The sequence below is a fragment of the Lathyrus oleraceus genome, chromosome 5 (assembly GCF_024323335.1).
Source record: "Lathyrus oleraceus cultivar Zhongwan6 chromosome 5, CAAS_Psat_ZW6_1.0, whole genome shotgun sequence".
NCBI classification, from domain to species: Eukaryota; Viridiplantae; Streptophyta; class Magnoliopsida; order Fabales; family Fabaceae; genus Lathyrus; species Lathyrus oleraceus.
This window is the reverse complement of record NC_066583.1, coordinates 555,186,016-555,200,468: the sequence shown is the minus strand read 5'-3', so window position 1 is coordinate 555,200,468 and position 14,453 is coordinate 555,186,016. Positions and strand designations below refer to the sequence as shown.

Here is a 14,453-nt window from a genome sequence, read left to right as displayed (position 1 = left end):
GCATGCTTGGCTTTAGGGCATTAGAGATATCCAGCAAAATCTTAACCTTAACAATGGTGATCCTTTTAGGATACATAAACATTTCAGATTCTAAAACTTCTCCCAGCTTAGCTCCAATTTTGACACCCATTTGTTTAGGTTTGATTTTAGCAGGAATTCCCCAAATCTAAACCCATCTTGGGATCCGATTGAAAGTAGTTTGGCTCAGGTTGGAATCAGAATTCAAAGGGTGGACCGTTAACCAAATCTTACGAAACAACTAAGGATTGCCTTTGAGAATCCACTTAACATCTATAGGGATATCCATTGATATTATGAATATTTCAGTTTCGACTTCATAAATTCTTAACCATGCAGGATCACACCATATCCCTGCTAGGCCTAAATTGTCGAGTTCTGTGTAAAGGTTTGTCGGAAAGAAATTTCCCAAGGATCACATTGTATGTTTCTTTAAAATCTTTATGTATATCATCATCGTCCCACCAAAAAAATAACATTTTCTTCTTCCTGATCTGCATAACCGTGACTTTTTGATTTAGTGATATTGTTAATGTTTCTTTTTCATGCAGGTTGAAACGTTGATTGATACAAACATCCCCCAACTTACAATTTTGGGGAATCAAAATCGGAGAAGAAGGATGATTGCTGACAACTAGTGACAACCTCATATTTTCTTCCACTAATGTAGAACCAGCGAGTGCAAAACGTTGACTTTGAGGTCAGACAAGAAGCAATCACACAAGACCGCTCCAAAAACATGGTAGCAACCCTGAACTAAGAGAACATAATAGAGATGAGAGAAAGATATAGAGAAGAGGAAATCACCAAACAAATGACGCAATCCTGCAAACATACCAAAAGGGAGAAAAGAATTGAGACACACCACAAATATATTTTACTTATAATTCATTAACCAAGATATTACTTCATTAACCAATAAATTACATATATTTAATCAAGTTCTGACATTAAAATATGAAATGTAATAATGAATGTTTACACACTATTTATCAATCCTATTTGAAATATTTCATATATTAATATATGAAATATATCAAATAAGATTGATTAACACAAAAACAAATATTGTGAAATGTCTTTTAATAAATACCAAAAAAAGTTATTATCACGGTTAATTATAAGACCATTGTAAAATGGCTGTTACGAAATGTCTATTTTATAATAATGATTTCATAATTTAATATAAGATAGTGGTAAATCAAGTGTAAAAATTAATTATTATATTTTATATTTTAATGTCAGGTTAATGTTATGGATTTTATCAGTTAATGAAAGTAGTAAACTTTGTTAATGAATTATAAGGAAAATATATGGTTAATAACGTATATTTTTATGGTTAGGGCAATAATAAAATTGATTAATGATAAACTTTATATTTGTATTATACAAATAATTTTAAAAATAAAAATATATTTTATAAATATTAATTTTTTATTTGTAAAGAAAATTATTCATTGATTAATGCTACAGTAGATATATGGAATGTTGTAAGAATAGCATTGTTATATTTGGTGGCTAGAATTAAATATCTTGATAAGCTCCACTAGTATACTCCCCGCCCCCACGTTATTGACTCTTCTCCATGATGAGAATACAAACTTGATTATGGTTTCTTTTATCTTCAAAAACTTCATTGTCATATTTATTGTGATGTCTCTTACTAGTCAAGTCCTTTGGGGCTATATATAAGTGTCTTACAAGCATCACATATATCAAACACACAACATATTAAGTGAAGTGAATCATATATATATTAAATCTATATTCATCATCACTAAAGTTATGGAGAAGAAATCACTAGCTGCCTTGTCCTTCCTCCTCCTCCTCGTTCTCTTTGTTGCACGTAATTAATTCATCATTTTTAGTATATTAATTAATTATCATATAATGCATTTCTTATACATTTATCATTTTATCTTTCAAACAGAATCGATAAATTAATAAATATCTATACATAATTATAATCTAATATTGTTTTTAATTGTGCTTATGGATGCAGAAGAAATTGTGGTGACAGAGGCAAACACTTGTGAGCATTTGGCTGATACATACAGGGGAGTATGCTTCACGAATGCTAGCTGTGATGATCACTGCAAGAACAAAGCGCACTTAATCAGTGGCACGTGCCATGACTGGAAATGTTTCTGCACTCAAAACTGTTAAAGACGTTATAAGTATAATAATATAAATAAATAAAATGCATGCAGTTATAGCAACTACCGCTGTATCTGTGTATGTATTTGAATAAGTTATGTGTGTACTCATCGTGTATAACCTACTAGTTATGCACTTTTATCTTATGGAATAAAACTTTAATCAATAATTGCCTTGGCCCATTTTCTTTTTCATTTATGGTATTTGTGCAAAAACTGAAAAATATTGCATTTATATATTTGTTTAGATAATTTTGGTGTAAGAGATTATGAGCTGAGCATGTGTTAAAACCTCTGTTAATAGTGAAAAATCTTAAGTTGCTATCATTTGGGAATTGGCCGTAAGGCTTGTGGCTTTGAGCCAAACTAAAATAAATCTGGTGTATTTCTTTCTTATCATTTATCTCTTGTTTTTATTTATTAATTTGTTATCTATCATCATCTTCTTATAATATATTCTTAAAATGGTTATTAAGGAGGTAAAAAGCTTCAAAAAGATGTTGTTGTGCAGTAACTATTTGTAAGAATTAATATTAAGAGGGTTCTTAAATAGGGTGACCATCTAACTCCTTTCTTATTCTTTTAGATGGTTGAAGGTTTGAGTTAATTGTTTCGGGATCCTAAGTCCCGTAGTTTATTCAAAAATTTCTTCGTGGAGGATTTTGTATTACCTCTCTCTCTTTTGGTGAATGTAGATGATACTCTTCTTATTGGATAAGTCGTCACGAATAATGATAACTCATTTACTATGTGATATTTTAGCTCTTAATATTTGGATTATTTATTAAAGTCTAACTTAATTAGGGTTACTTCTTTGAAGTTTATTTGCATTTAGCTTAATTAGTGATCAATACATCAGATTCTCTTTCTTGTAATTTTTATGAGTTTCATAATTTTAATTAGTATCCTTGTTGACAATTTATGTCACGTGAAAGTATAAAACCAATACCAAACATGCTTTAAGCCAGAAATATCACATAGAGAACTTGAGTGATGTCTCCTCCATATGTTGTGTACTATCGTAGTACCAGAACTAGAAGACAATGGAATATGTGTTATTCCATAGGCTCAAACCATTGAATTATCATAAGTTACAAGACCTAAGCATTTAGACAACACCCATGTTGAAGAATATATATATATATATAAGTATCTTCTTTGGGACGAGTGAAGGGACTCAGAAAATTACAGAGATGATGCATCTCTAGTCCCATCACTTTTAAAGGAATACAACATAATCAAGCATGGCATAAGACACCTCTCGTTGGTGGGTGAAAGTCGCAAGTAGTTGAAGTGTCAATCTTAGGTTTACTATTCATTTATTTTATGTTTAGAAATGTTTAACTTAGGACCCTATTTTGTTGTATTTAATTTGATCTCTACTTAAACTCCTTATGATGGTCAATGTGAAGTTTAATGATATGATAATATTTTGGGTGGTAGGAAATAATATTAGTGATTTTTTTTCATATGTATTTGTGATATATATCTTTTTAATTTACTGGTCATCTTAGAACTAGATAACAGTTTATGAGTGTACATTCCGAGATTTTTATGAGGTCGGACAGCGAGTTCCATGCACATTCTAGACTCTATTCACCGGAGTTCTAAAAGGATCGTCCAAATCTGAGTCGTTATGACATTCCTGAAACAACCAATGTCCAAATCCGTTACTGAACAGTTAATGATGAGTCGGTTACAAATGATTGATTACTAAAAATCTATTAAGTACATGTCACTTCAGTATCCAAAAAGGGGGGAGGCTTGCAAATAAATAGGTCATTGAGACCAAACAGAAAAGGGGAATCTGACCGATGAATAACATAAAAAGGAGGAAATACGTGAAAAACCTTGGACCACCAACAATGGTGGTCATTCATCCCTTCCTAACATACCTCTTGCTGAACATGACTATTGCGATTCCACCTGACCGTTTTCAGGGAGATTTATTCAAATAATATTTATCAGGAACGTTTGGCGTCCACCGTAGGGATCCGGTAAAACTTTCCCGGGCCACACAAATATACTAGACGATAATCTTCTTGAATCCCATTTTCTTAATCTTACCCTTTGTTTCAAATATTTCATTAAAACCATTGGTCCTTATACCAGAGTTTCATAAAAGAAGTTTTAAAGAATGAAATCATCAAATGGTTGGATGTTGGGATGATTATCCTATTTTTGATAGTTGTCGGGTGAGTCCAATCCAATGTGTCTCAAATAAAGGTGGCATGATAGTGGTCGGGAATGAAAAGAACGAGTTCGTTCCCACTAGAGTTATCACTAGATGGAGGATATGTATGAATCATAGGAAGATGAATAAGACTACAAGGAATGATCATTTCCCCTACCCTTCATTGACCAAATGTTGGATAGGTTTGTGGGTCAAGAGTATTATTTTTTCTTGATGGCTATTCAAGATACAACAAAATTGTCATAACACTCAAAGACCAAGAAATGACAACATTTATATGTTATTATGAGACTTTTTCTTTTAAAAGAATGTCAATTGGACTATGTAATGCTCATGTAACATTTCACTGATGTATGATTGCAATAATTTCTAAGCTCAATGGATATTTCAAGGAAGTCTTCATGGATGATTTTTCTATTTTTGGAGAATCATTCCAAAATTTCATGGAAAAACTAGAATTGGTTTTGAAAAGATAAGAAGAGAATAGTTTGATCTTTAAGCTGGGAGAAATTTCACTTCATGGTGAAATAATGTATATTTCTTGGTCACTAGATCTCAAAATAAGGATTGGAAGTGGGTTATGCTAAGATTGAGGTCATTGAGAAGCTACCACCATCTACAAATGTCAAAGGAATTAGAAGTTTTCTTGATCATATTGGTTCCTTGGTAGCTTCACTACGCCAAAAAGGTTTTTTAACAGCGCATCTTAGACAGCGCTTTTAAAAGAAAGCGCTGTCTAAGGTTAAAATAAAAATAAAACACGGAAAATGTTCTAAAAAAATAATGAAAGCGCTGTCTAAGGGGGGGTCTTAGACAGCGCTTTTAGAAAGCGCTGTCTAAGACCCCCCCTTAGACAGCGCTTTTAGAAAGCGCTTTTAAATATAGACCTTAGTCAGCGCTTTTGAGAAAGCGCTGTTTAAAGTCTTTCAATTAAAAAAAAAATTAAAACCAAAAGCGCTGTCTAAGGTGGGGGTTTAGAAAGCGCTTTTGGAAAGCGCTGTCTAAGGCATATCTTAGAAAGCGCTTTCCACAAAAGCGCTGTCTAAGGTCTAATTAAAATTAAATTTCAGACTTCTATTTTCGTTCTCAGTTCTTTTTGTTTTCCCTCCTGCGATTAAACCCCTCCAGCGAACCCTAACAGCGAACGAGAATACATTGTAATCATTCGGTTTCAATACCAGAAAGTGTTTGAAGAATCGGTTTCAGAACGTCATTTCTACTGCGGTATGTTCTTCATTTCTGCATTTTTTCATTTCTGATTCAGTTCGTCATTTCTACTGCATTTTGTTCGTCATTTCTTAACATTTTCATTCATTTGGTTTCAGGCATTGCAAGTGTTTGAAGAATATTTCATTTCTGAAAGTGTTTGAAGAATCCTTCATTTCGGTATGTTCTTCATTTAGGGAAATATCAGTATTTATAAATAACTTCATCAGTATTTTTCATGCTCTGTTATTTTGTTTGGTTCAATGCTTGCTCTTTTTGTTTGTAAAATACACTGTTGATGCTCAATTGCCAACCCTAACTGAATGAGAAATAAAAATTCTTGTTCTTGTCTTTATGTAAGTGCAAGCATCTTTCTTTATCATCTAATATGCAAATATGAATACCTAACAATATCACATTAATTATGAGTACTATTTTTGTTGCATTATTCTACATGTACATCAAGTATTTTGTCCAAATATTTGAATATAAAGTTTAGGCGAGTAATGGGGTCCATTTATAGACTTTTAGATTGAACACATAAGATTTTGGACATGAAACATGGTTTTCCCACATAAAAAGGTAGGTAGGTAGTATTAAATTTCATACATTGTTTTGTTACAGTGTCTGTGTCTACTTGACTTTAAACTCTAAATATCATTTTGGATTTAGATGTTCAATATTGTTCAAACTTCATGTTTCCTTAGTGATTATACTTGAAGATTGAATAGGTAGTTTTTTTCTTTTTAACTGTGAAAGTGTTGTTCATCTCACTTTCATTCTAAAGGAACAAGATTTCTCCCATAAAATGATTGAACGAACTCTAATATAGTTATAGGTATAGTTATAGGTATATTGTAATAGAAAAAGTTTGATTCTTGTAATATAAAAAATGAAAGTGATGAGGTAATTAAAGTTGGTATATTGGCGTATCGGATACGTTATTGAAGTTTATATTAACATTGGTTATGTATAGGTTTTTGAAGTTTAAAATGAATTGAACTTTATAATTGTTAGGATATTCAAAGATACTACCTTAGTTATGTATTTTCGTCTGGATTAATTGTTTACTTTAATAAGTAGGAAAACCATGGATAAAACATGGATCTGTGCCGATCGAATGACCAAAGAGTACGAGAGTGGGGTTTTGGAATTCGTTAAGTATGTTGTTCAACACGCTGAAAACCCCAGACGAATGCATTGTCCTTGCTTGCGTTGTTGTTATATTGGTAAGGTTGACGCACATGGATTGAAATCGCATTTGCTGAGGCATGGAATTGATCAAAGTTATCCGTGTTGGATATTTCATGGTGAGAAAATTAACGAGAATGTTGAATCGAGTGGAAAAAGTAATACGACCTATGCTTCATACGACAAAGACACGGAAACATACGATTGTGATCGAGTTGAAGAGATTGTAGAAGCACTGGAAGAAGATCTTCATGATTGTCCTGAAATGTTTGAGAGGATGGTAAGCGATGCAGAGAAACCGTTGTACAAAGGTTGCACTAAATTCTCAAGACTTTCTGCGGTATTAAAGTTGTACAACTTAAAGGCGGGCAATGGATGGTCGGATAAAAGTTTCACAGAGTTGTTGGCCCTTATGAGAGAAATGCTACCGGATGATAATGTTCTTCCTAATCGAACCTATGAGGCAAAAAAAATGTTGTGCTCTATTGGCATGAGCTATGATAAGATACATGCTTGTCCTAACGATTGCATTTTGTTTCGTAACGAATATGCAATGTTAACTGAGTGCCCTAAATGCGGTTTGTCTCGATATAAGAAAAGATTATCTCCCGCAAAAGTCTTATGGTATTTTCCGATAATTCCGAGATTTAGGCGCATGTTTCTTAGTGAAACCGATGCAAGACATCTTACTTGGCATGCAGATGAAAGAATTATTGATGGAAAGTATCGGCATCCGGCTGATTCACCACAGTGGTCGAAGATTGATAATGATTATCCTGAGTTTGGATCAGAAGCAAGAAACCTTCGATTGGCATTATCTACTGATGGAATGAACCCACATGGTCTTCAAAGTATCTCACATACCACATGGCCTGTGATTCTTATGATTTATAACCTACCTCCGTGGCTATGTATGAAGCATAAGTACATGATGTTATCTGTGTTAATCTCTGGGCCTAAACAACCAGGGAATGACATAGACGTATACTTGACACCTCTGATCGAAGATTTAAAGATTTTGTGGGAGAACGGTGTGGAGGTTTATGATGGATATAGGAAAGAAAGTTTCAATTTGAGGGCGATGTTGTTTGGCACAATTAATGATTTTCCAGCATACGGGAATCTATCTGGGTATAGCATTAAAGGTCAACGTGCGTGTCCTGTTTGTGAAGACGGAACCGATACGATTCGATTGGAACTTTGCCAGAAGAATGTGTTTCTCGGTCATCGTAGATTCTTACATTCTAAACATCACTACCGTGGGTGGAGAAAAGCATTCAATGGAGACACCGAACATCGTAGAGCTCCACCCGCATTGTCAGGTGAACAAGTTTTTGAAAAGGTGAAAGATGTGCGTACTGAGTTTGGCAAGCCTTTTGCACATAAGATTGTGAAAGGTGGGTGGAAGAAAAGGTCGATATTTTTTGAATTGCCATATTGGAAGTCTTTGTACGTGAGACATTTTCTCGATGTTATGCATATTGAAAAAAACGTATTTGAAAGTGTTATCGGTACATTACTCAATATAAAAGGCAAGTCTAAGGATGGCCTTAAAGCAAGGGAGGACATGTTAAAAATGGGAATGAGAACTGAATTAGCACCCGTGAAGAAAGGAAGACGAACATATCTACCACCTGCTGCTTTTACTTTATCTAGAAAGGAGAAAAAAAATTTGTGTAAGTCTCTGAGTGAAGTTAAGGTTCCAGAAGGATACTCATCTGATATCAGAAGACTTGTTTCTATGAAAGACCTCAAGTTGAAGAATTTGAAGACACATGATTGCCATGTTATAATGGAACATTTTCTACCGATAGGTATACGTTCTATTTTGCCAGAAAAAGTAAGAAGTGCCATAACTAAATTGTGTTTTTTCTTTAGGTCAATTTGTAGTAAGGTGATCGATCCCGAGATCTTACCAACACTATAAAAAGAGATTGTAATTACCTTGTGTGAGCTTGAAATGTATTTTCCTCCGTCTTTTTTTGACATAATGGTTCATTTAGTTGTTCATCTTGTGAAAGAGACACAGTTGTGTGGACCAGCTTATATGAGATGGATGTACCCTGCTGAACGGTATATGAAAATATTAAAAGGGTACGTGAAATCCCGAAGTCGACCAGAGGGTTGTATTGTTGAACGATACATTGTTGAAGAAGCTGTTGAGTTTTGTACTGAATATTTGTCTAACGTTCAATCGATTGGACTCCCCAGAGCTCAGATTTTCGACAAAATGGAAGGTAAAAAATTAATTGGGAATAAAATTGTGACAATATCAAGGGATGAACGGGATCAAGTTCATTTGTATGTTCTGCACAATAATAATGAGGTTGAGCCATATGTTGAAATGCACAAGGATGTACTCCGAAGGTTAAATCCGAACAGAAATGAAAATTGGATAGTTATAGAGCACAATCAAAGTTTCATACAATGGTTGAAGGATCATATTTATTTGAAGCGCTCTTCAGATCCTTCTTCGGTAACAGAAATGTTGAGATGTTTGGCATATGGTCCAAGTTTGCATGTGTTTTCTCATAGCGCATATTCAATTAATGGATACACATTTTATACCAAAGAACAAGATGATAAGAGTACTATGCAAAATAGTGGTGTCACCGTGCTAGCTGAAGCAATGCATATATCAAGTATGAAGGACTTAAACCCCAAATATGCAAATTTGTCATATTTTGGAGTTATTGAGCACATTTGGGTGTTTGATTACGAGAAGTTTCAGATTCCCATCTTTGGTTGCAAGTGGGTGAATAGTAGTGGCATACGAATGGATAAGTCTGGATTTTTGCAAGTTGATCTTACTAGGGTGGGGTACAAAGATGAACCTTTTATTCTAGCATCTCAAGCTAAACAAGTGTTCTATGTGAATGACCCGAAGAGTACAAAATGGTCTATAGTGCTTTTCTCTAACAAAGTGACTGATGATAGCGGTGTCGATCAATGTGATATTGATGTTGAGAATGAGTCATGCATTAGACGGAATGAGTTGAATAGAAATGATGAAGTTGAGGATCTTATACCGGATGAGTCATATATAAGAAACGATCATAATGAGGGAATTTGGATCAATTCATCCGTACGCATTGCTAAGAAACAAGTGATTAATATTCCAACAAAGAAAAGAAAGAGATGTTAGTGACTTAGGTAAATTATCCATGGTTTCTTTATTTATTTTTTTCAATTGTTTTGATTATAAGTTATATGTGATAATGCATGATTTCATTATATTTTTGTTTTCAATTGCTTTGATTATAAGTTATATCTGATAATGCATGATTTCTTTATTTTTTTGTTTTCAATTGCTTTGATTATAAGTTATATCTGATAATGCATGATTTCGTTATATTTTTGTTTTCAATTGCTTTGATTATAAGTTATATCTGATAATGCATGATTTCTTTATTTTTTGTTTTCAATTGCTTTGATTATAAGTTATATTTGATATTTGATGGTTTCCTTGGTTTATTACAGGTTAGACATGGCTGATGACCAACATGAGGAAGTTAGTAAAAAAGTATCCGCGGAAGAAGAAATTCGAAGAGGCATCACAGTAATGAGAAGGGTGGTCCAAGGAAGATCTCGAGGCATCATACTAGATGTCTATTGGAGCAACCAGGGACAGCTTATAGAACCTAATGGGCATACCTTAACTAGTTTTATCGGTGCACTAGTAAGGAATGAAATTCCCATTACATGTGATGATTGGAGAAACAAAGAGCTGAATGAGTCCAAAGAAAAAATTTGGAGTGAGATAAAGGTACAATCATTTGGCCCTTAATTATACGGTATCAATTATGTTTTTTCAATTACCGATACTAACTATCAATCTGTATGTTTTTCTTAGCGATGTTTTAACATCGAAGAAGAAAGAAGAGGTTTTTGTATGAAATTGGCCGGAAAGCTTCTAAGAGGGTTTCGGACATTTTTATCATCCAAGTTCCTTAAGGATGCGGATGGTAATTTTGTGGATGCGGAGCTTCCTAAAAAATATGAAAGTTTGATATCGGCTGAAGAATGGGAAGCTTTCAAATCCAAAAGACAAGATCCGGGTTTTCAAAGAATAAGTGCTACAAATCGGGAAAGAGCATCAAGTCCCGCATATCCGTACCGAAAAGGACGTGTCGGATATGGACGCTTAGAACAATCCATGGTAAGTATTTATAAATTGCGATAACAAATTTGTTCATCATATATTAGTTTTATCTGATCAAATTGTATGACTTAATGTGTAGCTGCAGAAGGAGGAAAGTTCAGAAACATCTCTTCCTGCACATGTTTTGTGGAAGGAAGCCCGTGTCGGCAAATCTGGAGTTCCTCAAGAAGAAGTTTTACACGTATACCAGAAATGTGTAAGTATAACATTTTTTCATTAATTGAATAACATTTTTATACACAAATATTTGACAAGTATACGGTATTCATCTGATTTTTCAGGAGGAGCTATCTCAGTCTTTATCTCCCGATGATACTAAGGGCATACTTAGTCGGGCATTAGATGTCCCTGAGTATTCTGGTCGGGTGAGGGGTAAGGGATTTGGAGTCACTCCGACCTCCCTGAGTATTAAAAAAGGAAAGGCTCCTAGTAATCGGGAGCTTCATGCAAGATTGGAAGCCATGCAAGCTGAGCTTGATGCATTAAGGAGAGAAAGAGAGGCTAGCGCCTCAACAGTATACAAAGATGCTTCGGACAAAGACAGTATCAACTGTACCTTTCAGCCGAACATTCCAGAGGTAATTACATATAATTGTCTTAAATTGAACTATTTGCTTAAATTATGTATTTGACATATATACACATTAACGATTTCTTGTTATTATTGGTTTTAGGGCATTTCCCATTGTCAGCTGTATTTGTCGTCACCATACTATCGGATGGTTGGCAAGGGAAAAGTGCATAACGTTAGCGGAGTATTACTCCACACTAGAGAGCTCCCTGCTGGATGTTTGAAGGTATCAGTTGATATTGCAGTTGAGCCGAATGCAGCATTACCATATCCTAGCGATGATTCGGATGCAACAACGGTGCACGAAGCAGTAGGTTCGTTTGTTGCATGGCCGACAAACCTCATATGCGTAGGATATGAGGTATGCTTAAAACTTATGTTAACTTTAATGTGTATATTCAAAGTTTAAAATTTATGCTTAAAATTTTACTTACATATTTTCCTTGGTTATGTTAAATAGACTCCCACAAAATCCAAATCAAAAGATAATGCGATTCCACGGCATACCGAGTCCACGGTTTCAAGAAAAGAGGTAATATACAATTATATGACATATATTCATGGAAGTTGTTACATTCTTAATTTGATCTAACTATTTATATGACATGTAGCTTCAAGAAAATGAGGTTAGCAATGCCTCCGCACAACAAAAAAAGGAGGTTAGCAACGCCTCCGCACGGGTAAAAAGTTCTGGTGCTAAGAAGACCGTAGCTAGGAAAAAACCTACCACCAAGTATAGGTCGTGCCTCAGGATATTTCTAGAGATGACCGATATACCGACCGGAGGTGTTCGGACTGTACATATGGAGGTAGGGATTTTCGGCTTTGATTACGACCAAATGATTGGTAATGAAGACTTCATGCAAGTTTTTAGTCATGAAGAAATCGGCGTCACCGTTGTCAATACATATATTAGGTAAATCCGGTCTACTTTGTTTTATTAATTAAACAACTTATGTTAATGATGTTTACTTTATGTTAATCCGGTTTACTTTATGTTTCAAAAGAGGTGTTAATGATGTTTTTATATTAGGTTTTTGTATGACAAATTGATGCGCCCCAATGGTTTGGACGTGTCATTCGGATTCTTAGCACCCGCGACCGTCAACTTAGGTTTAATCTTAAGTAGACCGGATACCGTGACGGAGTACGTTCTTCGGATCCTCATGGACAATAAAGATGCGGAGAAGTTGTTTTTTATACCGTTTAATACCGGGTTAGCATTTCATTCTAAATTCATCTATTATAATTATTTTCCAAGTTACCATCTAACATTTGCCTAATCATTACAGTGGACATTGGTTGTTGCTCGCAATCAATCCTATCCGAGAAATTGTGTATTATCTTGACTCGTTAGGAAATGATTGGACAACATACCCGGATATGAAGGTCCTAATTGACACGTAAGTGAGAATGTTCAAAAATTTTCTTAGTTTATGTGAATTGTTCTAATTGCTTCATTTTTATTTTATTAGCGTCCTACAAGCTTTTCGGGCCCAACGAGATATCCAAACCTCAAGGAGGGGCGCCAAATCCATTACATGGATTAAAGTGGCGGTATATTTTTAATTACCACATTTTTTATTATATTAGTGATGACACTTGATAAAACTTAGGATTTATAATCCATTTTTTTTTTTTCATATGTAGTGTCCTCAACAACGTAATCAAATAGATTGCGGGTATTTCATGTTGAGGTTTATGCGAGATACTCTTGCTTTGGCCCGATTAAAGATTCCCACCGATGTATGTATTTCTAACTTATGAGTTATTTTTATATTTACACATATCTCATATAATTAAATAGTTGGAATTAATTCAAAATATGTTATATTATTATGTAGTACTTTGATGAATTCAAGTGTGCATTTTATACAAAGGATCAAGTGGACGAAATCAAAGAGGAGTGGTGTCAATTCATGATAAAGCTCAATGTTTGTTCATAAATTTGTGTAATTAATGTGTACATTTGTAGTATATGTTATGACTTGTAAATGTGTACATAAATTTGTATATATTTTGATACATTTAAGGCAAAATTGGTTTGAATTGGTATATATATATTTGTTAGCCAAAAATTGGTAGAAAAAAGGCCAAAATGGCATATATAAAATGTGATAATTGTCTGTCAAAATCTGGTTGAAAACAGGTAGAAATTCTGGTTTATAAACCTGGAAAAAATGTGGTTTAAAACAAAAGCTTCAAAAAATTTCGTATACCTTAGACAGCGCTTTTGTAAAAAGCGCTGTCTAAGGGGGGGATTAGAAAGCGCTTTAGGCAAAAGCGTTGTCTAAGGGGGGGGGGGGGGGGGGGGCTTAGACAGCGCTTTTTGAAAAGCGCTGTCTAAGGTATACCTAAAAAAATTAAAATAGGAGGGTCTTAGAAAGCGCTTTTGGCCAAAGCGCTGTCTAAGGGGGTGGGGCTTAGACAGCGCTTTTCAAAAGCGCTGTCTAAGGTATACCTAAAAAATTTAAAATAAGAGGGTCTTATAAAGCGCTTTTGGCCAAAGCGCTGTCTAGGGGGGGGGGGGGCTTAGACAGCGCTTTTAAGATTTAAAAAAGCGCTGTCTAAACCTTTAGCAGCGGAGGTTTAGACAGCGCTTTAAAGCGCTGTCTAAGGCTAAAAAAAACGCTGTCTAAGGTCTTGTTTGTTGTAGTGCTTGTTTTTGATGAAGACAAGAGATTATATTAGAAGAAATATCAAAGAAGAAAAAGATGGAATCACAGTTTTAAGTTTGCATAAATACTAAAAATGAGAAACAAAATATATAATCCAAATATGAGATATTTTTCAATTCTTGTACACAAATACTAAAAATGAGAAACAAAATATATAATCCAAGAAAATAAGTAGTGAAATGTTGGAAAGGAAATTATTGATTACTTTTTATTCCATATGATATGATAAAAGTGCATAACAAACACGTTATACACGATATTGAGTACACACATAGAA

The 14,453-nt window shown here is 34.3% G+C and overlaps 1 protein-coding gene across 1 annotated transcript; it reads left to right on the top strand.

The window, feature by feature from the left end:
• The first annotated feature begins 1,735 nt into the window (after positions 1-1,735).
• On the top strand, positions 1,736-2,344 carry LOC127086350 (defensin-like protein 39). The gene is made up of 2 exons (NM_001426911.1): positions 1,736-1,864; positions 2,021-2,344. Exons 1-2 carry the CDS (start codon positions 1,804-1,806, stop codon positions 2,182-2,184), a joined length of 225 nt encoding a protein of 74 aa, NP_001413840.1. The 5' UTR covers positions 1,736-1,803; the 3' UTR covers positions 2,185-2,344.
• Positions 2,345-14,453: the final 12,109 nt, after the last annotated feature.